At 39.9% G+C, this 27,607-nt stretch overlaps 2 protein-coding genes across 6 annotated transcripts in view; one reads left to right on the forward strand and one right to left on the reverse strand.

Moving 5' to 3' along the window:
- The window catches only part of RSPH1 (radial spoke head component 1), a 74,197-nt gene that overhangs the window by 34,569 nt on the left and 12,021 nt on the right, over positions 1–27,607 (reverse strand). The gene's annotated exons all lie outside the window — the stretch shown is intronic.
- LOC141919252 (high affinity cGMP-specific 3',5'-cyclic phosphodiesterase 9A) overlaps positions 1–27,607 on the forward strand; it is a 105,737-nt gene that overhangs the window by 16,881 nt on the left and 61,249 nt on the right. The window contains exons 10-22 of one of the 4 annotated variants that reach the window (XR_012621910.1): positions 3,446–3,529; positions 7,144–7,275; positions 9,504–9,594; positions 11,062–11,124; positions 12,819–12,904; positions 13,526–13,574; positions 14,392–14,465; positions 15,937–16,015; positions 16,581–16,678; positions 19,011–19,063; positions 19,647–19,816; positions 26,366–26,431; positions 27,317–27,373. Coding sequence is in view for 3 of the 4 variants with exons in the window: in XM_074814427.1 (XP_074670528.1) it covers positions 3,446–3,529; positions 7,144–7,275; positions 9,504–9,594; positions 11,062–11,124; positions 12,819–12,904; positions 13,526–13,574; positions 14,392–14,465; positions 15,937–16,015; positions 16,581–16,678; positions 19,011–19,063; positions 26,366–26,396 (840 nt within the window). In the remaining variant the exon portion in view is untranslated. Of the gene's footprint in view, positions 1–3,445; positions 3,530–7,143; positions 7,276–9,503; positions 9,595–11,061; positions 11,125–12,818; positions 12,905–13,525; positions 13,575–14,391; positions 14,466–15,936; positions 16,016–16,580; positions 16,679–19,010; positions 19,064–19,646; positions 22,403–26,365; positions 26,432–27,316; positions 27,445–27,607 lie in introns of those variants that run through there. The other 3 variants (XM_074814427.1, XM_074814429.1, XM_074814426.1) reach the window with 3 other exon arrangements.

Raw genomic sequence — 27,607 nt, forward strand, 5'->3', positions numbered from 1 at the left:
CTCCTCATATGAAGTACTCCTGATAAAGCTTCTGAATACTTTTAAGGATCTGTGGAACTCCTATTCTTAGTTTGTTACTGTGAGATAAGGTGTGCTTACAATGTGCTCTGTATTTTTCATTTAATTCTCTTTCATTTCTTAAAGGTAACTTCTGTCGAGTATGAGAATATTTTAAGGGACTATTAGAGGCTTCTAACAGGAGTAATTTTTTTCCTTAGCTTTGATGTAGTTCAGAAAGGCTCCCATGAACATTTCAGCTTTTTTAATAATACCTAGAGCATAATGTTTATAGAATTTGCTGTTAAGCTGTATAGAAGTAAATGTTTATTTGTTTCAAATACACTTTTACTGGAAAATATAGCTAAAGATTTCTGCACAGTATGTTGCTCATATGTCTCGAGGAGCTGTTATGGAAAAATTTGACATTCATTATCTACTTGATGTGATATTTTTAACAAAACCTTAGTATTTTAGGAGCTTTTTTCCCTTTCCATTTGCCACCCTTTCCCCCAGACCCAGAAAAGGACTAGCATTTGACCTAATCTTCTCTAGGGCACCAGCAAGATCACTGCTCCAGGTGCAGTCTCATTGTGTAGGGATGCATTTGACTTTCTGTTTCCCTGGAAACCTTGCTCTCCAAAGCAAAAGGCATCACTTCTTCCTTCCCTATTCCATATATTCACATCTGCAAATTTTGTAGAAGATTTATAAAAGTGCTTCCCCACCTGCCTTGGACCCTTTTCAGATGAAGATTCCCCCTTGTCTTGGGCAGCTGTATACCATTTGAATTGCTCAAATACCTCTCTTCAGACCTGTTTGGTCTCTAAAGTACAATGGATTCTAAAGCCTTAGTGAGTAGGGCTCGCAGCTTCTGTTTGCTGTGGGGAGGGTGGTTTTAGAAGTTAAGGAAATTAGTAAGGTGAGAATAGAAATTCAAGATCTCCTATAAATGCACATGTAATGACAAATGCCTGTCTGTAAAGAAAACAGACTGCTAATTGAAAGAAGGTTCATGTAGTAAAACAGACTGTTATTACTGGGAACAAAAAATTTCAGTCGTGTTGTACAAGGGGTAGAATTTGCTGGCCTTTTTTGCTCAGTCATTTCAGTGACAACCTGAACAACCTGTGTGCTTCTGCATAGTTAGAAATGTTTTTAATAAGACGTTAAAAAAACATACACATTTGCTTTTTTCATAAGGCTGTAGTAGGTCACATTGGACAGATGTCTTGGTTAGGTGCAGGCAGCTCTGCCAGCTGGCACCAAAAGCCAAATCTCATTGTGGAAGAATAAGGCCGGTTAAATTTAAACACAACTAAAATAAATGCCTAACATGAGGGAAGGACTTCAGGTAGATTTATATTAAGATTTATAGATCAGATTCATCTCTGTGTGATATCGCTATCTTGGATGAATTTGGTCTACTGTTTATTTGCAGCATGATCGTGAGCCCAATATTTCTACAGAGTTTGTAGTGGTGAGTAATCTGATTTCATTGAGTTGGCCAGAAGCACAGATGGAGACGCAGGCACAGAGCCTTGAATGCACAGTTCTTCACTGATTTCTTGGGCTGTGCTTCATTTGTTTGTATTCACCTTGGCTCTGATTTATGAATCTGAAATTTGTTTCAAAACAAGTATTTATGTACAATAAAGTGATTTTAAGTGCTAGCATTGGAGGCTTAATCTATGACTTCGTGAAAGGCTATAGCTATAACATGCACACGAGAAGTCAGTGTGCTTTATTAAGCATTGGTGCACTTTCATAATGAAAGTTAAAGCGTAGATTTAACATTTGTGAAATGTGATGATTTAGAACTGGTTTTATTGCTTCTCATCTTTTCTCCCTGTACTTTTTTTTTTTCATAGAAACATGTTAGTTGTAGCATGTTCATACAGACCTGTCTTTATGTTCTAGGAACTTTCTTTAACCTGACTTTGCATTTCCAGGAAACTTAGCTCTCTTAAACTCCTGTGGCAAAGTGCTTGTGCGTTTAAAAGATAGCAGGCTGCAATTTTTATCTTCCGAAGAGGAGAAAGAAGTCTAAGTATTAAATGTGCAGCCTCTCAGTCTAGTCCTTTTCCCCAGACATTTCCTCCTTACCACAGTAAATCTTATTTTAGAGAGTCAAATGAAAAAGTCTTTCACTTTGCTGAGCTGCTGAATAAAGATGTAGATGACTTGTCTAGATAATGGATTTTCTTCCCCACAGATTATTGTAAATCACATTTTTGATAAGAACCTAATTTTCTGTAAGAAAAAATTTAAAAATCTGTTTTATCAGACCCTGGGGGTTTGAGTGTTATTTGTTTATTTTGGGGAATGCACACCCAAGACTGCTTGGCCTCAGCTCTGCATTGAGCAGCAGAAATACTTTAGGTTATTGTCAAAAGTTTTTTGCCTTCTTAGAAGGATTTGGTTGATGAATGGCAGTTTGTCTAAGTAATACTACAATACATATCCTTGTATTTTTGTTTAGTGATTCATTTTGAATTAAAATGTTCAGTGAGAATGGGCATTCTTTTGGTTTTTTTTGGTTGGGGGTGTTTATTTGTGACAGGGTTTGGGTATTTTTGTTTTATTTTGTTTTTTTATTGTGGCATCCGGAGTGTGATTAGACACTGAAACAAACATCTCATCACTGAGGAATGCACAGTGCCTCTTGTGGTCTTAGCAATTGGTTGTCCATACCTGTCTGCAAACCTACTTCGAAGCTGTATATTTAATTCAGTGGACAGACCTTAATGTCCCTGGTAAATCTTAGACCAAGGATCTCAGAACGATATTTTCCAATGAATGCAATTTTGGTGTGAACTGGTACACTAACGCACTTGTTAATAAAAGTCTAAAAAGAAGGTCCATCTTGGGCCTAAAATATAGCTTGTTGCCTTGATTTCTGTACTGAGTGTGCTGGAGGTGCTCAGACTCTTCATTAACCTTCCTGGCCACAAGAGCACAGTCCGTTTCCAGGTTAGATGAATATAGTGAGCATAAGCTGATGGGATAAACTTTTAACTTAAAGGGATAGGGAAGTGAAGAATCAAGGTCTTCCTGAAACAAATCAACTTCTGTAGTTGCTACTATGATCATCTGCTTATGAGAAAAAACTAAGTTTGCAATGTCAATGAAAGTTCAGTAGAGGAAAAATCTTGAGTTAAGAACAGCATGACTGTGCTCTGAATTCAGTATGCTGATTCTATAGAAAAGCAGTATGAAGTTAGCCTTCATATAAATGTGTTATTGCATTTTGTGTACGTTGCCATAGGTCTGTGTAAGAACTTTAAAAACGCAAAATACACAGTCATTAAAGATGCTCATTTTGGGGTTATGTTTATGTTACAATGCACGAAGGCTTTGTTGCAGAGAAATGATTAACACTAGTGTAATCCTTAAAAAAACAACCAACAAAAGTATGGGTGTTTTGTTTTGTTTTATTTTTTTTCAGAGTTCTAAAACCTTACTGAATGGTGCATCTCGATTCAGAGTCCAGATGCCAATCTTAAATGCTAAGGAAACCAGCAAACCTCAGGTAAAATATAACATGTTGTTGTAAAATAGTATAGAAGACTTCCTAAAGCTCACATGGAATATTCACAGTAGATTTACTATTGGTAAAGATTGCTCTTCCTTTTATGATGCTGAAATCCACTTCCATCTTCATACATAAGTGTAACTTGAGATGAGGAAACTAAGCATTATCTAACATAAATACTGCAAACTGAGCTGAACAAGATAGCATGCTTACTCAGTTGGTCTTATCTTGTGATCTTCATACAATTCCAGCAGAAATAATGCACTGCAAAATATTTTAAAGATAGCCCATTTGAAATCTTTAAACTACTTATATGGTGTTTGTCCCATCCTTGCAGTCTCACTTCTCTCCGTTTTTAATATAATAGATGTATGTGCTTACAAGATTATATGTGGAGACAGAGTTGTAAATATGAGCAGTTGTTCACAGAAATCTTGCCTAAAACTTGTAACTGTAAGTGCTGGTAATTCTCAAGAGAAACTGAATTCTGGATTTGCCCATTTGTGAGCAGAAAGACATTTTATCTTGTGATGGACATCAACTGAAAATTTCCATTTGAAATTTTGTATTTGTACTCGGTACACTTGGCACAGCATATCCTGAAGGTTACCTTTTTTAAACTTCTTTCAGACTTTTACAGGAAGATAGAAACTTCCTGTTCTTTTCATCCTTTGCCCATAGAAGAATAATCAGCATTCGGAGGGTATAGTAATCAGTGTTGATGAAAAGGTTTTGAAATTTTTGCTAAGGAAACACTCATCATTTTGATCAGTCCAACTTAAACCCACTCTGTTCCTGTTCATTTTGAGCTGCCCAAGAACAGTCTCCAGCCCAGAAACCATTTGGAAATATTATTTCACAGCCAGGTGGAAAGTAAGAGGAGAAGATGTAAGAATATCAGCAGGTGTCTTTAGACAAGTCATGAAGACAGAGCTAAAATATAGTCAGCAAATTAGAAGAGAAATCTATGTCTGCTAACTCTGCTAGTACCTCTACTGTCAAACTATGCAGAGTCTGCATAGCAAGTGAGCAAGGAAAATGTACCCCCACTCACCCAGACTGGTGCTCCCTTGTGAGCAGGACAGAGAGACAACATGGACACCAAAGCATGGCAATCCTGCCAACTTTTTTTTTTCTTTTTCCCCCCTCTCCACCCTGCCAGCTTGATTATATGTTCATAATATGGAGTCCTAACAAGGTTTAAAAAAAAATTTAATAAAACTTAAAAATCCTTGTTTGTCACTGTTTGGTACCCACTGATTTTCTACCAGTGACAGAAGTAATCTTTTTCCTGTCAAAGCAGAGTTGAATATCTCTCTTTTTTATAGTGGTTGTATTGGAGTTGTGCTGAGCTGATTATTGCAGTCGGCTTTTGTGCCTGTACAAACAACAGATGTTTTGCATTTGTGAGCTGGTCTCCTCCAAGCACACTGGAATGGCAGCTTTTACTGATTTTTCATTGACCTCTTCAATTACTGTAAAAGAAAGCAAATATTCGGGATATGCAGTGATTGAAAGCAGAATGTGTTTTTGGCTGCGTGACCTGAATACATATGCGTGTTCATTACTGCTTGTGTCAGGTTGGCCTCTTAAAAATTACACAAAATTGAGGGATAATGAATCCTTCCCAGAGATCAAGAGTGTGCCATATGCCTAATCACACTCTATGACAAGCTGGCAAGGCTGAACAATGTTATCTCTGCCATGCACAAACTGCTGGTTTTATTTATCATTTAGCTATGTGTGGCGTAAAAACCGCATATTGTCAGCAAAAGTTTCCGGTGTGAGTTGCTAAAGTAAGTTGTTTGGACTCTGGTAACTTCCACTTCAATACTTAACCCACTCTTCTTAAATAGGCTTAGAGCTACCTGTCTGAGAAATGAGCAGCTTTACCTCAGACAATCCTGGTTAAGTTTGCTGTGCAAATTGTGCAAGAGGTACTAGCTTAAGACACTCAGAAGTGTCTTCCATTGAATCCAGTGGGGAACTTCTTTTTTCTCCTCTTCTCTCTCTCTCCCCTCTCCTCTCTGTCTCCCCCCTGCCCTTCCTGTTTTTCTGTGTTAATGGCTGATAGTTTGAAGTGCTACTGTTAAATAGTTCAAGTTTTGAAGTTGCTCTACTAATTCGGAAGATAAATACTTATGATGATGATGATGGAGTGACTTGTGCCGTAACATAGGTTTACAGTACCATGTCAGAGGTCCCTAGATTTTTTTCCTGTCTTCTAGTTAATGCTTCATCAGGGTGCTGGGTCTCCTGTAAATCCTGCATCCTGTCTACCAGTCCTGTACAAACATTTTTGGATGACACATGGTAGCTTCTAAAATTATGCTGTGTCTGGGCTCAGGTGTCCAGAAGTTTCCCTAGTGTCTTCTCCTAAATGAAGTTCTTTAAAAACAGAATTTATTTAGAATTATGAGTGATTTTAATTTCTTTTTCCTTCTTCCTCCCTCAGCTTACCAAATATTAATCAGAAAGTTTTCATCTTTGTAATAAAACAGCAGGCTATTTGATTTCCAGTAGTTATCCTTACTAACCTACAGCCAAATATATATTTGAGGCTTAATTCTTTGCTAAGGCTTTATTCAAATGCACAAGAATTAGGAGAAAGAAGACAGTATGTAGAATACATCCATAGCTAGTAAAACTACACAGCTAGGTAACCTTCTCAGCGAGCAGGTGAAGGTGAGGATAGCTACATCCTGTCCTTTTTCTGAGTTGGAAAAGAAGTACTAAGGGTTATTTATGTCTGAAATTTCTTTTTCTGTGTACAGCTGTAAGATGTAAATTTCCAGTTCTATTCTGAGAGTTCACTTTAGTGTGGTGGATAGATTAAAAATAACAAGATATTCTCATGGCTAGACTGGAATGGCTCGTTCTTGTTGAGTGATAACTTGCTCTGCAAGTATTCTTAGCAGCCAGTGGAATTATTAGAGTAAAATCATTCCTAGTGCTAGAAAATAACTCAGAATTCACAACTTGGGTAATATTGGTAAATTCCAGGCTTTTATAATTTGTGGATTACAATGCTCAAATGAAACAGACATGAAAAAATAAGTGATTGCTTAACATAAAGCACTCAGTATCCATAATTCATGAAATGTTGGCCTGTATTTAAATCAGTAGGTAAGATGATGTTACAGAGTCTGAAAAGTGGGCTTAATGTTTATACAGAAGGAAGATAATACATGCTTCTATACAGAAATGTGTTGTAGTACTCGGTAGATTGTCAGTTTTAATTAGACCACATTTACGTAGTGGGGTAAGGGAAGACTGGGAATTGTTTTATTCCGTTAAATGGTACTCTAATATGCCTTTTTTTGCAACTTGAATTTGTGTCGCAGTGGAACAAAAACTTGATTCCGTAATAAAGTGTATGCGCTAAGATATAAATAACCAGGCTTGTTTCACCTGATATTCTGTATTATATACTGTGTACTCTCTCCGTATACTCTGTATATCCAAATCAAGAGATTACTAAAAGCTGTAACTTTCTGTGATAAAATAGATAACTTTTTAAAAAAATATTTTGGAATTATTTGATTCCTGCATATGTGTTCTGATACATTCTTCCTTTGTTTTTCATATGGTGTTGCTGGGGAAAATTGCAGGATCCAGAGATGCACCATTTGCTTACTGACAGTGAAAATTGCAGCGTGTCACTGAACTCCAGCATTGTGGTCACTGGGGAAGGTAGACATGGGACATCAGCTATCAGCTTCCTTGGGGCCTTGCGAATACCTGTGAGTACATGCACTGTTCTTGCCAGTTCCTCTAAAAATTAAGTTTTGCCTCAGAATTCATATTTCCATAAAGTCCTAGATGGAGTGGTAGATGACTAACTTTGCATCACAAGTTTTGATGGACAACACTGGTGTATGTAGGTACAGAAGATAAGGTGTGCCCCTCTCAGAGGAGTCAAAATCGATACAAGAGTACTCTTCCCCAATAAGCAGATGGTATAAGCTCATTGGTTGCATCTTAGAAACTACAAGCATCTAGGCTCCAGTACCCATATAACTGCTTTTTTTTCCACCTCATTATATCTAATACTAGAGTAGCCTATAATGTAAAAGTTTATTGGTCTTAGTTAATGGCACATGGGTATTAAAGATGGAATAGCAGGCTGAGTCTATAAGCTCTTCTCTGCATCAGAACTTCCTTCCATGGCTTCCCTTTTAGACTCAACATTATTTTTAAAAGCTTTCATTTTAAAACCTCTTGTATGGTTTATATTGAGAAGTTTCAGACAGCCTAAACATTTGGACTGCTGGTAAAAGGAAAAGAAGTTTCCTTTAGATCAGGGACTATCATCCTTGATTGTCCTCTTCTTACCGTAAAAGCTGGCAGAGGAACTCTTAAGACTCGTTTTAGAGTTTTAGAAAGCAGGCATTCTTTATTGCAGCGCTGGATGCATGGGGAATCATTCCACCTAACATGCACACACATAAAAGTTAATCTTTTATGTGCCTTAAAGACATGAATATTCATACTTTCTCCAATAAGTCTCCGCCTTTCTGCCTATCTACTATATTTACATAATGCTGGTGTTGCAAAACTACCTATGCATGCACGGGGGTCTCAGCTGGTTGTCAGTGGTCATTTGGAGAGTTAGCCCCCTCCTCCCTTTTCCCTTTTATGGTCACGAGTCTTTTGAGGACAATTTCTTCTCCTTGGATGTTTCCCAACTCTGTTGTCTGGCCAAGCTTTTCTTTCTTATCTGCCTTGTTTGAGCATTTCTGCCAGGATGTATGTATTCTCAAGGTTAGGATATCTTCTCTGTACATTTTAATCACTCAAGCCTTGTTAAATACAAAGTTAAACATCGTTTGGTAAAAGAATTTCTTAATATTTCCCCCTTTGAGACTTCCAGGTATACACAACATGACCATATAAGGTATAATGGAATGCTTCTCTTATCACTAATTGTTACAGGCCTCAACTTGCAGGCACCAACTGCTTGCAGTTATCAGCTAGCAGGCATCACTCAGCATAAAGCCTAGCAGCTTCAGTATGTTTCACAAGTAGAATTACATACAAATGATTTGGACCAGGTGTAAAGGTAGGAGAGGAAATCTCCAGCACCAAACTGCTGTATTTCTGCATCTTCTCATCCTGCCATCTGGTTCTCTGTCTCAACTGTTTTTCTGTGCAAAGTGAAAGTAATGGGTAGAAAAATTGCTGCTGCTGCCACCTGGAATCTCTGTAACTCTCTGGTACTTTTCCTGGCTGTTGTTGGAAAGGGTCACAGCTGTATGTGGAGTGAGCTGTGTACGTGTGTTGTCCGTGTTGATAACTGCAGTACCACGTACCAGGGATTTAAGAAATCCGGTTTCAAACAAAAATATATCAGATGGTGAGGGGAATGAAGATAGGTTAATTTGACAGTTTGGTTTCAGCTCTGTGGAGTAAGTATACTTTTCATATACCCATCAGGAAAGATGATGGAACAAATTAGTATTTTAAATAGATATATGCACTGTCTGTAGTGTGCTCTTACCGCATACTGATTTGAACTGTGTCATACTGGTTAACTGGCTTTTTGTAAAGAGTTAAACAGTAAGGTGGAAATCTTAGACCCATCTTGAAGGAAGGATCTAAAGAACACGAAAATATGCCAGTGCCTCTGGAATACACTCCAAATCTGCTATAATGCTATTAAAAAACCTCTTTACGTGAGGAAAATAAATGATGGTGGTGTCCCAAACAGTATCAAATCCTTCCTGTTCGTTCTAGCGTTCTCTCTTCTGTCAATTCAGTACAATTAAGAGAAGAGAAAACATGTAAGTAAAATATCACAGTCTGCTCTGATTACAAGCTTTGTGCTTTAAGGGGAAGAATGCTTCTCGGGAATTCTTGAGAGAAAAAGAACAGCCTAAATGCTTCTTAGAAACCATTTTCATAATGGTCTTTGAAAGCAAATAGCAACCTCTATCAAGATACTAACTTCTTATTTTCTTTATTCTTTCAGGGAGTCATAGAGTTCTCCCTTTGCCTTCTGTTTGCAAAGCTGGTGAGCTATACTTTCCTCTTCTGGCTTCCCCTCTATATCACAAATGTAGGTAAGTATCACAGTAAGGGGGATACAGAATTACGACTGCATAGTGTCTGGAAATAAGAGCTTGAACTAAATAAGAAAATAAACAAGAAAATAAACAAACTTTTAAAATAAGCTAGCTTTGCTACAGTAGCAGGAGAGTTGTAAGTCACCAATTAACATATTTCCCAGTTTTATGAATTCAGTATTATGAGAGGATGTTTTCAAAACAAGCAAACAAAAAAAGAATCTGGCTTCTCTTCAACAATTCCAAGCATCAGTGCTGTGTCTTTGTCTCTTGCAAGCCAATCAAAAAGGTTTAATTTCTCATAATGTTTTTACATGATTGAAGTACCTTATTAAAACTTATATAAAAAAATCTAAATGAGCTTCTTTATCTGTTCAGTACTGCTTTTTTGTTTTGTGCTGTAGAGTGCAGAGAAAGGAGTTCTCCCTAGCCAGAGAAATTCATGTTCTTGTGAGCCATGATGTGACCTTTAAAGCCCCAGCTAACAAAAAAGCTGTGCTGGACAAGTATGGCAGTGACAACCAGCAGAGAGAGATGGGCTGAACACCCTATGAAAACACATAAAGCTGCAAATCCTATAGCGAAAGGCTGTTGTGTGTGGACTCCAAAAAGCAGTGTTACTGCAGGACTGGGTCGCTTGAAAGCAGTGGGCTTTTAATAGAAAGGTTAATGATATTTGTGACAGTACTGCCATCTGTGCTGTGGCAGATGTTGGTGAGGTTATGGTAGTGCCACTGACCCCACTGTTTTAGCACATACTGCTCTTTCAGATGTATATCAGAGATTTTAAAAAAAAAAAATACCAAAGGGGTTTAGAAATTCTGCTCCATTTGAAACTTCACACTTACCACAATAGGACTGGGTTGCCCAACTTCCTGATGTACTTTGGAGATCTGACCCCATAGCGTATCAGTAACTACGTTAGGCTAAATGTAAGTATGTGCAAACAGTGGGGTTAAGGAAATCGCTGTCTCGTCATAGTGCCCATGAACTGCACAGTGCATGTTGTGCCAGGCATGGTTGCCAGATGTAATTTAATGATGAATATTAATGGTCATGTGGGAGGCCTCCAGGATGATAAGTGATCCAAACGTATGCTAATCATGCTTTTAGAGTAAAGAGCCTCACAAACATTTGTTAACTGTTTATGAATCTGTGGCTGTTCACAGTGGGAATATCGTTAGTCCAGACTTTTAACAATTAACAGCTCTATTGCTTGGACTACATCTATAGTTAAAGTGGTAAAATGTCCTGCTGTGAATGTAATTGCATTCAAAAGACTGTATCCCTGAATACCCAGTTATGATACATTCTTCTTTGTCATATACAATGACAGCTTATGGTAGCTTTTTCCTGTGAACAAAAAATGCTGCCATAAGATGCCTTTATCCTAGCATGACAAGACTATTGAGATTGCTGTTTTGTAGTCTGAAAATGAGACAAATGCTTTTCTTCTGTTGCTAGAGCATCTTGATGCCAAAAGAGCTGGAGACCTTTCTACACTGTTTGATGTGGGTGGAATCTTTGGTAAGTTTTATATATTAATATTTCATCCTTAATCGGACCAGTTTAGGAAAAGCTGTGGTACGCACAGCTTACATATATTATTAATCCTTGTGCCTTATGTTCACTGAAGGAGAGTGGCAGTAAAGGTACTAAGTTGAGAGCTGGGTTGGTTGTTGAAAACCTAACAAAATATCTTTAAATTGAACAACTCACAGAGTCAGTGATATTGTCCAGCACAGATTGTAAGAGCCAAGTATTACGGAATCTTTTAGCTCCATCAACTCTAGCCTGTGCGTCTTGGTCATGCCACCTGTCAAAATGTCTTCCTTTTGTCACTCTAGCATAACAGAACTATCCCAGCCTGTACAGTTGTATATTTTTTTGTGGGCACAGAGGCGAATGGCCACAGGTGTGTCGCATTTTTTTCTTGATATTTTCTTTTTGTATAACTGTATGTGACAAAACTGAGAGATTGTAGTAACAATAACAATGAGAGATGATGATAGAATAATTAAATTCTTAAGCCAGTGCAGACAGTATGGCTCACAATAAAACAAGCATCATCGCCTTGATGCCCGGCTGATTTGACACACACACCCCATCCCCTCTCCGCCTCCCCCAGTTCCCTTATGGAAATAAGCCCTCTATCAGTCTGTTGGACAATGATGCTCATGATGGAGAAGTTTCACTGGATCAAGAGCTATGTAGACCCTGGTAGTTCAAGATGCAGGTGTCAAGGTGTGTTGCAGTTACTGTTCTAGCCTTGTGCTGGATGTGGCTTCAGCCATTTCTTACTGCTTATTTCATCCCAGATAGCTAGAAGCCAGAGTCAGTAGTACCTTAGAGATGTGGGTGACTTCTTTCAGCAGTATCTTATTCCGCTATGGAATAGTGTGCCGGTGCTGCTCGGACCTTTGGCATTTACATTTAAATTCAAGTGGGATGTGAGCACTTTGGAGATGGGCAGCTGGGAAGGGAGTGGCAGGCCCAGCAATATTTAGGAATCTGGAGAATCCAGAGAGCTTCCCGTTCTTCCCCCTGTACCAAGTTCGCTTTATATCATTTTGGCAGCTCCTTCCCTTGGGCCTTCCAGCCCTCTCCTGCCACATGCTCTGATTAGTACTTCTGTGTACAGTCACTGGCAAACACAAGAAGTAGGGAAAATTAAAAGAGTCTGGAGTGACTGCCTGGAGAGAAAACCAAGTATTTCATTTGCCCCAAGATCTAGAGCAGCTAATTTCCCCTGGTTGCAGTGCAACATGGACAGAGCACTCAAGAGCCAAGTTTACTGTTGCAGCTGAGGAGTTGAGACCAGTGAGTAGCTGGGCACAGCTGGATTCCAGAATGCCAGCAGTGGGGCCATGTGGCACCTGGTGAAAAGGCTTCACATTCAAAAGCAGCAGAGCAATGATTTCTAAATATTTCTTTCATCCCTATTCCACCTCCACTCCGGTCATGTTGGATATTTTGTTGGAATAAACAACAAGGAAGAACAACTATCTGCTTCTATTATCTTCTAAGTCAGAACTAGTTGGGTTAATAAGGAAATTGCTAAGTGTGAATGATGATGTCAGTCTCATGCTCTGTGCTGCTGTGTATAACTACATTAAAAGTTGTATTGTTTTAATCTGGGTTGGGTTTCATTAAGTATAACTGATGTCTTTTTGTGTAAAACGTGCACAGAGTGTTTTGCTCACACACCACTCTTCTTTCAGGTGGAATTTTGGCAGGCCTGATTTCAGACAGGCTGGAGAAGAGGGCATCAACCTGCGGAATGATGTTATTGCTTGCAGCACCCACAGTAAGAGTTTGCCCCTCTCTTACAGCTGTGGCTGAGACTTTGACAGCATTCCTTGGGAAGTTCTGCAGACAGCATCTTCCAACTTGGACATAAAGAGTTGAGGCCAGGTTAAAGCTGGCATGAGAAGTTGCGCACGTGAGCATGAGGCTGCCTTTACTAAACAAGCAAATAACTCTAATGTATTGCTTGTTATAGGATTATACGGGAAGTTTATCACTCTTGTAAAATTTGATGTTCAGTTCTTAGCCAGAATTTTAGCTGCTAAAAGGCTAAAATTTCTGTGCTATAACTGTTGAAAAACTGTCAGTTGGACATACGAGATGCATTTTTTTTTTTATTCTTTTGTGAACAGTATTCTGTCCTGTGTTGAAGCCGGCAATTTGAGAGTTTAAAGTTGAGTGGTCTCATAACACAGCCCTTTCTTCTGAAAGAACATACTGGGGAATAGGAGCATACCCCCTAACAATCATTCTGCTGTGGTCTAAAACGGTTTAGTAAAACCTAGAACTAGCTTTCACAAAATACCATCTAAAATATTTCATAGTTAATATGGGGAAAATGGGGAACCTAGGATTAGTCCGTATGTTGGTATTCAGCATGTTTGTTTTTTCGTCTTTACAGTTGTACATGTTCTCTGCAGTCAGTAAAATGGGCCTTGAGGCTACTGTAGGTAAGTATCTTTAAGTTACTCCCTGGCTTTCTGTGAACTTTTCATTTATGCTCATTTGATTCTCTTTCCTTTTTCAAATTTTTAAAAATTTTTATTTTAAGTACGGAATCAAATTCCCTAGACTTTGTCTTGCAGGATTTTTACAGGGTAAGGAAGGGGAAGCTAGGAAATCAGTCAAGGGTGGCATGAAAAAAAGTGGTTTAGTTAATATCATTAGTCGTCTTTCTGGAGCTTTTGTGTCAGCACAGGCTTTATTATATTCCCTGTGCCAGATGTCAGAGGTCTTTAAAGAATACTTGTAGTACTTTTGACAGCAACATTGACTTTGCTTGTATAGGCTGAATTCATTTGCGGCTTTCTACTGGTTACCTCAAAAGAGAAGTTGAAACACAAGTGCTGACGGTAGTGTCTCACCTACCTAATAACCTTGTTAAGTTGTAGGACCCTCTGGTCCTTGGTGCTGTATCAGCAGAGAAAGAGCTTATGGGTGGATTCTGTGAGCATCTCCTGCTCTTAGGGTCAGTTTGGTCAGATTTTCCCCTTTCTCTGACCTACCAGGATCAATAAAGGCCCTGGGAAGTGCCTTTTGGCTCAGTCCCATCTCCTGTTATATTTGTGAATTCACATTGTGGAGTAACCACTGAAGGGTGATAGGAATGTATGTTGCTTTTCCTCCTTTCCCAATTTTGTAATGGGATCGGGGGACCCAAGGAGGGAATTAAACCATTTGAGAAGCATAGGCTATGGTGTCTCCTGTTGTTATGGTTAACAGTCTTTCAGGCAACTCACATTTTCCATTTTTGTCAACTTGCAACAGTGATGCTGCTTATCAGTGGTGCCCTGGTGAATGGCCCTTATGCGCTGATCACCACTGCTGTCTCTGCCGACTTGGTGAGTTTGGCTTCCCCTCTGCTTCCACCGTAGCCTTTTGATTTGTGTAGGGTTGTCAGTGAAGGGGCTGCATTGTCCCAAAGCAAAGGGATAAGGAGCTGGATAGGCAGTGCTGAACTCAGCCATTGAGATTGTTTTAGAGTTCATGTATTAGTATGAATGAGTGTCGTGCTTGTGCAAAGCTTCTAAATTACTCTTGCCCGCTAATAAAACAGAACCTTGTAGATGACAGCCCAAAGTGAATGTGAAGGTTGAATGCAAAGCCAGATCTCTCTGTACAGGTGCCTTCTCTTCTTTTTATACTTTGCGTCTTTAATGAGATGAGCTGGAGACTTAATTCCTGTCAGTGTGGAAAGTTACACCTGGCACATACCTTTACTTTTGTCCATGTACCCTGTGCCTTTTTTTCTGCAGTTATTCTGGTTGCCAGCACTTTCAGCTGGATCAGGTCAGTCAAGTCATAAATGCCATGTGAAAACATTGACCTTTTAGGTAGGCTTTGGAAGGTTGCTTTCAAAGAAGGTTGATTTCAAAGATTTCAGAGTGGTTCCTTAGGGCACCAAGTAAGAAGCAAAAGTCCCCTAACAACAAATGCTCTAAATATAGGAAAAAGAGCAGAATGGAAATCTCCAAACGTCCTTTGGAGCCCTATTCTTGGCCTGGAGGTCTTGGCAAGACAAAGGTGACCACCATGCATTGCCCATTTTATCCTTAGCCTTGTTGAAGGGGCTGCTAGCTAGGAAGTGGGGCCTGACATCACAAGATCCCACCTGGCCCTTGGGAAGAGGATTGAAACTGCCAACCAGTTCCTCAGATGTCAACAGTCAAACATCTGACACAAACAAATGTAAATTGCTGATTACCTGACTGGATTCTCCTCGGTGTACTGGAGATAAAGGACTGTCTGTATCTTAAAAACAGTTCTCTGAACTATTCAGTTTCTCTCTTTCTACTAAGTCACTCCCTTTATCAGTTGTTTTGTTCTGAAGACCTGGCTTCTAGAATTGGGACTGAACAGCTTCTTTTGACTCAAGAATTAACATTTCAGTATATATCCATAATTATTCTGGTGCTTTAGTATTGCTGTCACAGCAGTGATCTTTTTTTTTTTTTTCTTTTGTTCCACAGAGCTTTGCTCTATTAGCAGGGGAAAAGATGGCCATGGTAACAGCTTTGCAGCATAATGCAAAGCTGAAGTACAGTCCTTGTTGCTTGAATCCATAATGTACAGAACAGAAAGCTTCTTGGCTCCTGTGGTTAAAATACAATGATTTAATAAAGGAGAACACTGTAGGCAATAGGTTGATGGGGTAGAAGGCTTCTTTAAGTAGTGATAAAAGGGTCTGAGCTAGGATATTTAAGGCATCTTCACAACGTACATCTAATGTGGATGGATGTGAGCTAGATGATGTTGTAAGGACTTTCTCAGAGTTCAGCTCAGGATGGTTCTAAGCAGTCTTTGTCACTTTAGGGTACCCATAAAAGCCTGAAAGGGAATGCAAGAGCCTTGTCCACAGTGACAGCAATCATCGATGGAACAGGATCTGTAGGTAAGCCAGAGATGTAAGGTAGCCTGCCTTAGCTGTGGTAGGTTAAAACAAAGGATCTTTGAGAAACTAGGCTCCGTCCAGTTCGCATTTTGCAGGGACTCAGTACAGCTTTGAGAATGGGAAGTAGAGCAAACTTAGCTTTAAACCTCTCTAGTGGGTCCCACACCTGAGGGAGGAAGGAAGAGGGTGGTAGGCTGATGCTGGGCACAGACAGCAAAAGCAGATGACATTGGGCTGTTTCTGAGATCAGGGATATTGTGTTCACGCCCTCCACGCTGGTATGTGTAAGGGGAAATTGAGTAGGATTCAGCTTAATAATGGATGGGTGTTTTGTTGAGCCAAAGGCAGGCATTTCTGAAATGTCTAGTCTTCCAGCTTCCCCTTGTTAGGTTTCTCATTGACTTGCACTGTACCAGTATGGTTTTGCGCTTTCTGGGACCTTTTAATACATAAGGTAATACTGATTTAACTAGGTGGAGAAGTTGATATTCTAACTCAGGATAACTCCTTCGGCATAGTAAATCTTACATTGCATCATTCTGACAATATCAATATTATATTTTAGGTGCGGCTTTGGGGCCTCTCTTAGCTGGTCTTATTTCCCCATCTGGTTGGAACAACGTGTTTTACATGCTCATGGTGGCAGATGCATGTGCCTTGCTAGTAAGTCTAAAAATACTATTTAGTTTCTGTGTATTTCTTTTGTGCTGAACTATCTTAAAATGCAAATTTTCCTTCTGCAATTTCAATACTCCATCTTATAAGAAACTTCAGTCGTGTACGAAATTTGCAATTAAACAGCAAATTTGCTCATTTTGAAATTCTCATTTAATTTTAATCAGGAGTGCAGATTAGTTCTGATGCACTTCAATTCCTGAGTAAATACACATCTGTTAATTACTGGCTGAGCAGATTGGAGCAGGCATAATTGTAAGTAAACCTTCATATGTAGACCTAGAAGATGCCTCAGATTCCACTCACTGAAGAATTACTTCTGTTTTCTTTAAAACCAGTTTAGTGAAGCAGTAACAAATGTTCTGCTACATTGCTGTATCACCAAAATCGCCGCGATAATGAAGCTGTTGAAAGTTAATACATCACATTCTCCAGATGGACTAAAACTGCTGTACTAGGTTAGACGAAAAACTGCCATCCTAACTTTTGACAGCAACCAGGAGCAGATGTTTAGGGAAAAGGAGTGCAACACACGTGTGGTGCCCTGGTACAAAGCACATTTCATTCTCCTTTTCATTCCTGTCTGAGATCCTGTATGATTGGTAGGAAGATCTGAAAAGGTGGTGGTTTTTTTCACTTCTGACTTGCTCTGCTTTGCTTTTAAAGACCAAAGAAGACACAAGATGAGGCAAGGCGAGTCTTACTGCACCTTTGAAGTCAGTCGTGCTGCACCCACCTGTAGGTTAGCTTGTAGGTTATGTGACATTTGCCACAGATATTCCTGGTAGGCATCTGTACCAGCTTTGTTCTCCAGCAGAGCAGAATGCTACTATGACTACCTCAGAGATGTCCTGAAGTGTCATCTGCTTATCCTCTCCTTTTGAAGTCCTGGGTGGAAGTGCTCATGAAAGGGCAGGGTGACTGTGAAACCCTTCAGAAATACTCCTTCCTCTGTACTGGCTTGTGCCCAGAGCCCTGTGCCTGCACTGTATTGCACTGAGCTCTGTGCTCCTGCAGAGGAGCTAATGCTGAGTGTGTCAGACGACTCTTCCTTGATGCAAGAAGAGCAGAAAGTCTTGCTTTGGGTTACTATTGAGGCTTTTTTCCTAAATTCAAGTTAAACCTAAAATTTTAAAGTCAGTTTTTCCACACTTAAGATGTGAAATCTCTGGGAATTAAGTAAATTGATTAGGTAAGTTAATAGTTGAAGTATGTTGCAGACTGGTAGTCAGCAGCTCTATAAATCCTGATCTGTTTTCAGTATTAGGTATTCCATGCTGCAGAGTGAGGTTTGGGAGATTGTCATAGTTTTCCCAAGTAGACTTAAAGCTCTGCTTTTTTTCTTTTATAGTTATTTATTAAAACCAAATGAAAAAAAACCCCACATTTCTTTGCAGCATCAGTTAAAATGCTTTTGTAAAGCTCTGGTTTTGGGAGGATTAACTCTGTACTGTTGTAATAAACCCTGGTTTTTGTAACTCTTTGTTCTGCTTTTCCTGTTCTTTGCAGTACAGCGTATAGATGCCCGTGTTCAAATGTTATTTCTTCAAAGATATCTGGAGGGCCTTTAGCCTCTTACATGATATTCAGTTCTGTCATTCTTGGCCAGTCTTATACCTCTAAAATGTTAGGTTTAACTTCTTAAAACACCAGTAATTATAATATTGAAGAAACTTCCATTTATACAGTGAGACTCTGATGATAAAGAAACCTGTAACATTGGGAACCCTGGCAGTTCTAATTCTGTCTTTAATGTACATGGGAATCATCAAATCTTATTTGTAAAATCACCTGCATGGGTGCATCTTAGTACACCTTTTAAAGTGTGCTTGAAAGTCCTGATCCCGCACAGCCAAGTAAACATGACTGACTTTACTCATCTTGACTAATTGTGTGGTTAAAGCTTTTTCACACACACAGCTGTTTTTCAGAATAGCAGCTAAAATACTTTTATGCTCCAAAATTTCTATTTGCCATATTTTCTTGAAGTCTTGGGTTCCCTCTGCTGGTTTTTTTACATGTCTGCTGGTAAAGTAACCAGAAAGCCATTCTGGTTTGTACAAAGAAATAATGTCTTGGTTGCAAAAAGGAAATTATTTTCCTCTTACCTATTCATTGTGAAAACTCCTCTTCCAAACATTGAGTGAGCATCTGTAAATCTTTCAATTTTTACTTTTTTAAACTGAGTTCAACTGAATTCAACAGGGTAATGTTTCAAATGAGGAACTCCTCGAATAGCAGTGAACATCTTATCCTGAAACTTAGTTTATCTGTGCATCTGTATAGATAACTAACACAGCTACTGTGACTGTTTTTACAGTTCTTACTGCGTCTTATTCAGAAGGAACTTCGGTGTAATGCAGATCATACCCTGTAAGTGTTATGCTTAGCTGTTGCTCTTTAATAACCGTTTAAAAACATGTTATTGAGACTTTGCCCTGTAATACCTAGATGTGGACTGAACGTGTTAAGGTTTCTGTATGTCCATTTCTGTCTATGGTTTCTGTATGTCCATGTCTTATTTTGAAAAGTAGCTGAAAACACATGTCTGTCAGTCTCTTGGCTACAGTTTGATTCCCCCCCCCCCCCCAAAACCTGTAATCTTCCTGGGTTTCATCATGGAGCATGCAGGTGGGGAATAAGAAGCTACCTGGTTGCTTGCTGTGTGTTTATTAATAGTTTCAAATGTAACTTTCTCCTGAAGGTCTTCTTAAAGGAAAAGGTGGCTCTGAATTACGGTGTTTTGAATTGAGAAAAAAAAAAAATCCACTGAATCAGTGGGGTTACACTTGCATATGCAAAATCTAAATTGAGCCCCTTGGTTGTAATTTTGGAGAAATAAAATGGACAGAGAATAGAAAAAATGCATGGCAAGGGATGGATCCTGCACTTTGAAGTTAGTGACTGTTATGGCTCACACCTCAACTTTTCCTGCCTGGTTGCTGTCCTTTCTCAGGTTTAAGGAACACTGAGCTACGAGACCAGATTTGGAATAAGGACTGCGTCAGTGATCAAAGCTCTTCCCTGGAAAACAAACTGCATGGAATGCATTATTCTATATTTAATAGATTCTGTTTGATGAAGAACTTTGCACGTTTACTGGAAGCAATGTGAGAAATGCAACTGGTAAATCCCTGAAGCTCTTATTTTTGCACATGAATAAGTACCTCAGGATGGCAACTATTCATCACATGAAGAGACAGGAACTGTGGGAAGGTTTTAGCAGTGCGCCTCAACTGAGCCAAAGAGAAATGCCAAGTGCCTTTTTATTTCTTTTGATAGGATGTTTTTAATTAAAATGCCGAACTGTGTACTTTTCAAAAACAAGTCAAAGCCAGAGCAGAAGGAGGTTGAAATCATAACAGTCTAGCAGTGAAATGTCCCAGTGTCAGTGAGCAAAGTATGTATCCCTTACGTCATCTTGCACACATGGAGGGCATCACCTCATAGAGGATAATACCAGCTGGTTATTAAGATGCACTGCTATTAGTATTTTGAAGCTGCTCAGACAATAATAACCTCACCACGTTACTAGGTTTTATCTACAGTACTACTTCTAATCCCAACAACAACATCCAGCCTTTTGGTAGGTCATGAAATGAAATTCACTGTTGCAGTGTACTGCAGTTAGCAGTTTTCACAGACTCTCCGGATGGATGTTAGTCCTCAGTTAGGGACTCAAAAAGGAGTCCCTAAGCAACAAAAAGTAGGTTGAGTCAGGATTTCCAGTGGGGGGCTCTGATTTTCAGGGCATTATAAACTGGTTGTGCAAACGTCACGTAATTGTGCTGCTCCACTAACCTGGGTTGAAATGAGAGGTTGTTCCTTTGCAGTGGCAGAGAACTGTGAGCTTTCATACTTTAGCACTACAGGATTGAACAGATGAGCTGCTTTAGTGCCTGCTGCCACAGCGATCTCTGTTGGGTACTCCCTGATTTTGGTGCTGGTGTGTGCACGTGGAAGTCGTTGTCTGATCGAGACCTTAATAACCAGAAATCTCTTTGAAGTGGCTAATTTCAAGTGGCTCTGAATTTTAGATTTGGAACCAAAATATTAGAAAAGAAAAATGGCCTAGGTGGTAGGTTGTAAGAGAAATTTCTGTAACTAGTGTTACCCAGCAAATAGACGGTTTAATGTCTTCAAAGCATATAATTTCTTTGTACAGCTTTCTCCTTTGTAAAACAGATGTTTCTGTGATTTTTTTTAAAGATGTACAAAGTAAAAAGGAATTTTTTTGTATGAGGTGTTTATACTTAGATTACAAAGGCTAGATAATTTAAACTGTATTATTCTTAACTGTATTTATTAAAGCTCTAGGCATGTGTCTTGTTCTGAACTATGCTCTAAGTTTTGTGAAACAATGCAGTAGTCTTTACACTTGGTTAACAAAACAGCACGCTCTAAAATAGTCCTGCAAAACATGGAGAAATGTCATCAGCTGTTGGTGTTGTGTTCCAGGTGCTGACACAACACTTAATTTCCAGGGCTGTTTTGTAATTGTTCAGTCTTAGATTAGTTATTTCACGAGTTTGATTCAGCACGTGCTTTATGCTTGACTTGGAACAATATAAGAATGTGTTCTTTCTTAACTGTTTTGCTGAACAGAGATACAGGGAAGGCTTCAGTCCCACAGAGACTTAAGGAAGGTACCACGTCCTTGCAAGTGAATGCTCTACATAGGCCCTGACCCTGCAGTTACCTAGATTGAATGGTTAACTTCACACATTTTGAGTAAACCTGTTGAGACCAGTGGTGATACTCAACATGTGAATTCATAAATCTGTGCTGTGTATGGGCTTTAGGCTCTAGTTAAATGCGACAGAATTCTGCAGCAATGTTACTTGAAAGGACTTCCATCCCGGTGGCATGGCACACTGCCCCTCACTCGGCCAGGCCCACTCTGGGGGACTGCTAGCCAGGCCCAGGACTGATCTAGCCTCTCAGGGGGAAAAAATAACATTGCAACCCCAAACCAGCTGTATTGGCACAACTTCAGTGGCTGTGTGAGGAGGGAAGGATGGAGGACTTCTTTAGTTGAAGATGCCAATCCCCCCAAAAAAGGTATGCAGATCTACATACTGGTTTATCAAAGCAATTTACACTCTACTGCGCTCAGATTTTCCCTGTGGGCTGAAGTCTTAGGTTAAAATGCTTTCAGTTGTATTTAACAGTTACACATTATAAAGATATGTAACGGTATTTTGGGTTTTACGTGTTTTACTTGTTGGGGCTGCTGCTGTTATTTATTTATTTATTTGAATAGCTTTTGCACTGCAGTGACTCGGATATGGGATGACAGTGTTGGAGGTGTTGGGCTGAATCCTTCCTTCTATCAATTGTAGGTGGGAGTTAGGACTCTTACTGTGCCAGCATCTCCTTCCTTGCTAATGTACAGCATTTCAGTTCCTCCCAGCTACAAATTTGTAGGACAAAAAGATAAAAGATTTGCTTTTCTTTCTTAACAGCCTTAAAGGTCCCCCAAGTTGTGAATAAACTGTGTTTTGTTAGTATCCGGTGTCAATATCCATTAATCTGGAAATGAGCAAGACTGATGCAAAATTTTGTGTGTACAAATGCGAGTGACCAGTAGGTAGAGCCAAATTTAAATATGACTGCAGGGTTTGTGTGTTGTTTTTTAATGCTGGTTATTGTGAAATTTATCCATTTACTGTCCTGTGTTGAATAAAAATAGATTCTACTTTAAAAGAGAAATGCTGATTACTTAAACTTTTATATCTCCATGAAGAAATGCTCCATTTATTGGTTGGAAAGATAGACATCCCTGCTGGAGCAGTGCTCCTATCTCTTGTGAGGGTAATGAAAATGGTTCATTAGAACAAATCGGAACCTTTTGTTTTGAAAAAAGTGCCCTTCTCACCTTGAGCATGTCAGTTTTTTTCATTTTGTGGGATTGTGAGTTGTTCAACATCAGTATTTCCAATCAGCTGCATCAGGTGGGTATATTCTGCTTACTTTTTTGGTCTACTAGGGAAGGAGGACACTCATCAGAGTCAGGGGCTGAGTCCAGCTCCTACAGCATAGTTTTAAGGTGACTTTTTTTGTTGCCTGCTTTGCTTCCTCTTCAATTTATATGGAATTGAAATTGAAAAGCTTCATCATTTCTCTCTAGCCCTAATAATCTCAAACATTTATTGTCTTGATTCTGTTATGATGTTTGGGGTTTGTGTGCCTCTACCAGAGACACAGTGTCCAAACAACAGATGCGCTGAGAAAAACTCCGTGGAAAGGAAAACAATTTCTTGGTAGAAGAAAGCGTCTGAGGGTCTTGGACAGAATTTGTGATCGAAATGTGCCCAAAGTGCCTCCCAGAAATAGGCAAATAATAGCTGGGGTGTCTTATAAAAGACAGGAGGCTTGGATCCAAGTTGCTGTTATGCCTGATTTGGAGCTGGAGCCTCCAGCAGCACCTCATGAGCGCCCTGGCTGTTGCCAGACGCACTGTTGTGGAGGTTTGTCTCCATTGCACGTAGGAAGGGTTAATAGGGTGGGAAAAAGATGAATAGGTAGCAGGGAAGGTGGTGTCATTTTCACAGGTTGCTTTGAGACTTCTTTTGCCTGTAAGTTGAACTGCTAACCTACTCCATGCACTAAGATGCACCTACTCCCGTATGTCTTGCCAGTTAGGAAATTCCAGAAGGGATTCTGCCATCCATTTTGGGTGGTTATTGCATGTGTTTCTGGCATAATATCCTTAGAATAACAATGGAAGTCCACCATGTGTGTTTGTGCCAGTGCCACGCTGCCTCAGATTTTGGCTGACCTCATGTTTACGCTTGGGAATCTGTTTGGCTGCTGCGGGTAGGTTTCTTCTGTGACTGATGTGTGACGTTGAGAAGTGCTGCTCAAAATTAGGTAGGTGTAAGATGGTATAAATGAAATCAGAGGATGTTTAGGGCTGTTGGAGGCTACTGGTCTTCATATGGAATTAATTTGAGGAAGACTGTTACAATCCCATCAGATGATGAGGCCCAGATTCTGTAACAGTGGTGTTCTCCAGTATAAATGAAATTTTATGGCCTACATATTATATAGGAGGTTAGATTACATTATTTCACGATTTCTCCTAACCTCAGCGGTTATCTGATACAATGTTCTGATTGCTGACCTATGTCACCTTCACCTTACAGCAAGTCTGTTTTGGTTTTGCTTTGCTCTCTGCTAAACTAGCCACACAATGGTACGGGCTCTTCTTCCTGCCCTCCTCTCGCAGCCTGCCATGCCTGTGGAGGGGCTGTAGAGAGTTGACTGGAAGGTTTGCATCTGCGTCCTCTGGGGCTTTGGTAACCTTGAACTACATTTTTCTGCCATGCTGAGTTAAAAATCTGACTGTTATCCTTAAAGCTGGGGAGGAGGGAGGAGAGGATTTAACTGCTGGTGCGCTTCAGCCTCATGTCCAGTGACCTTAACGTTGTGTTACATGTCTTGCTGCCTCAGAGTTTATTAAACTCGATTGCTATGAAATGTTGGTTGTTCCCTTCTTTGTCTCCCTTCTTTTGGTTAGTTTCCAGTTTGGAATAAGGAGAGAATTAATTAACATCACCAGCTGATGCTTGGGGTTTATTTTTTTTCTTCTGTATTTCTCTCTTGGTGAAGTATACCAGTTACCCTTCTGCTGCAGTGAAACTTTCACAGCTCTGTAAGCTATGAATACAAGAGCCAAACTTTCTTTAGATATATTTCAGGGAACCTGCTCATCTCCTGCATCAGAAGATTAGCTGTCAAAAATGTGTTGAAAGTCTCTTTTGATGTACTTACCTAGAGGATTTTAAGGATGTCTTGTTCACCTCATGATGATACTGGGGATAGGGTTTCTCTCCCTCCTTCCCTTGTAAAAGCAGCTGACAAATACTTAGCCACATTTCCACAATACTCCCTTTGGTCCAGTTATTTGGTTCAGGCAGAGGAGGACACTAAACTGACTTCCTATGTACGTAAGTATAAACATATACTTACATACCTAAGTATAAACATTGGAATGCTGTTAAAATGCTGATGCACCAGGTAATGTGTCAAACTTAGGTGGGATTGCAGAAACATTTCTTTCCTGGTGATTGATTACAGTCTTCACTCGAGGCTTTTCCAGCCATTCAGAAATGGAAGACAATTAAGAATTCTTTTTATTAATGTTTTATACCGCAACTTTACATTGTAAGGGACTGTCTTTCTGGTTGAGAGTTGATCTATGGGTTTGTACGCACAATAAGGGTATGTACACACATCCATAGAATAGCCTTGCTTGTGGCTGTTAAATAACTCTCCAGAGAAGGTATATCTGCATCCCAGTGAGACTTAAAAAAAAAAAAGAAAAGGGGGGAAAGGAAAGTAAAGTACCTGTTAGCATAAACCAGCAGAAGGCTGCATTCAAGAGCTTGAAGAGATTTCATCTACAAAAGAGCAAGGGCCTTTGTGTATGAAAAATCAGCTACAGGTTAAAAAAAGAGAAATGCAAAGTCAGAAATATGGTTCAGTTTTGGGAATGAAAAGAAAGAGGACATCAAATGATGACGCATAATTGAAATGCAGGGTATAATTGGGGTGCCATAGAAATGGGAATGTGGGATGGGGTAATGGTAAAAATGCAAAGAAGGCAAAGCGCAATAAGACTGAGTTGACTGGAAAACTACGAAGAGAGGTGAAAATCTGGTGTTGGGATTAAATAAAAAGGGAGGGGAAGAGCCACCTCACCCCAGAGGTACTGTGTGCTGAGCAGTGTTTGCAGGTGGGAACGAGTGGGCTGCTCTCCCCCTCTGCCTCTGTCGAGCACCAGGCTCGGCCTCGTGGGAGCCTGGGAGCCCCAAGGGACGAGAGGGCTGCCATGGCTGGACGTGGAGCTGGTCAGCTGCTCGATCACTTCCCACGTAGTACTTGGGCATATGTAACCTGTAAGATACCTAGATGCTTTGGCCTGAGCAACCTTTTCAACTGCCCATGGGTTCATTTGAAGTTTGGCATTTTTGTGCTCACAGCTGTAACTTTTATTTTTTTCTCTCCAAGAGTCAGTTGGTTGCTGTGCTTGTAAAAAAACACCTGTGAGGGTTGGGATGATGTCCTGTCTCAGCGCTCCAGCAACCAAGGGCTTCTGCGGGTCCCTGTGGAGCTGTCACGGGACTTGCATCCAGTAGTGTTCAGTTGATTTTTCATTTTTTGGCATCAGAGTGCTCCTTTGCTTGTGTGATAGCAGGTTGGATGAGCAGCTAATAGGAAACCTGAGTGGGGCTGAAATTCTGGATGTCCTTTCTAGGCAAGGTGCAGGCCTGTCCATGTGGAGCCCACTTTGAATTACTTCCATCATCTTCAGGTTACTGCAGTTACTTGAATCTGGGCTCAGGGCTAGAGGTGGTGCTTCAAAAATAAACATCTTAGAACCTCAATTACTCTGATATTTGCATTTATTTGCCATCATGCTAATCTTTTCTCCTGCTCTAATGACATTTATAGTGTGTTTTTAAAAGTACAACAGAAAAATTTGAACTAAAACTTGCTTCTCATTTTTCCTCACCCCTAGAGGTCACTTTCTTGCATAAACCTGGCCCTGAGCTTGTAAGGTTTCTCCCAATATCACAGGATGCAGATTTTGTATTTGTTAGAAAATTGGCTTTTTGTGGCCTGCTGTCTATGACTGAGTAATTTCTTTTTTCTTTGTTTCACATAAAGATTCACAGAAGGCAAAACCTTGGCAAGATGATATTACATGGAAGAACTGTGACAGAGTGGGGTGAGGTAAGTTGCTTAACCTTTCCCAACTGTGAGTACTTTAGCAGTTGTACTCAGACTGCAGTGAAGGTGTAATCCCTTCCAGCCTTTATGCCTAGGAACCAATTCCCCTTTCACTTGTGTGGCTCAGGAGGAAGCCTTTGGAGAATCCAGAATTTAAGTCCTTGCCATCTTGGTCACTGAAGTCCTTTTTAGTTTATCTAGTACCTAAATCCTTAACAGGTGGCCTGAATTTCTTAGGTTATTCAGAAACTAGCAGCAGCTTCTTGCGTTGAGACCAGAACTCGAAGCAGCAGCCTGAGTTCATATGCTAAATTGAGGGATACAGACGCGCCTGTATATATCTCTGTGTGTGTTTATATACACAAACACACACACGAGTTACAGCACAAATTGGGATCAAGCCAAAAGGGCTGGATTTCACTGCCCAATAAGTACAGGTAGTCTAGCTCAAAAGAGAAGTGACAAAATGATAATTAACTTCTGGGTTCTCGCCTTCTCTTTTTCATGATACAAAGGGTAATTGGTATAAGCAGCCAATTGTAGCCAAGTGATGTCCAGGCAAAACTTCTGGAAGGAGTAGGTTTCTTCTGAATCTTCTGCTAAACACAGTGATGTTATTTCTGCTGCAGAGGACAGAGTATTATATTTGAGTCTGAGTCACCCAATTTCACCACAGGCCACATGTGACTTCAGCTTAATAAGTACAGCAGGTTCTGAATCTATTCTTAAATCGCTCTGATCATCTGGCAAGAAACAGCTGAACGTTGCATTGTTCTGTGGCAGAATCCGCAGGTTTGGTTTTATACCAATAGGTGTAACGGGATTTGATTTAGTCATCCCTGTTAGAAGTCTTTATAAAACTTCCTCCCCCTTTTCCTCTGGCTGCAGCTTTCCAGTTACATGAAAGGAAGAAAGCATGTTAATGAAGAACAGAAGAGGTCACAAAAATGTATCAAAGCATATTCTCTCTCCCAAATAGACAAAGGATCTGAAATGGCATGCAGGGTCAGCCACGCTGGGGTGACCATCACCCCACCCAAATGTGCATGTGTTCAGCTTGGCACCAGCTCTTCACTTTCCTCTTGGCTGTGTCAGGGGTTTAGAAGTAAGAAAGTTTCTTTGCTTGCTTGGCACTGAGGGGAATCCACTACCACAGCTGGTCTGCGTCTCTGCTTGCAA

The sequence above is a fragment of the Strix aluco genome, chromosome 2 (genome assembly GCF_031877795.1).
Source record: "Strix aluco isolate bStrAlu1 chromosome 2, bStrAlu1.hap1, whole genome shotgun sequence".
NCBI classification, from domain to species: domain Eukaryota; kingdom Metazoa; phylum Chordata; class Aves; order Strigiformes; family Strigidae; genus Strix; species Strix aluco.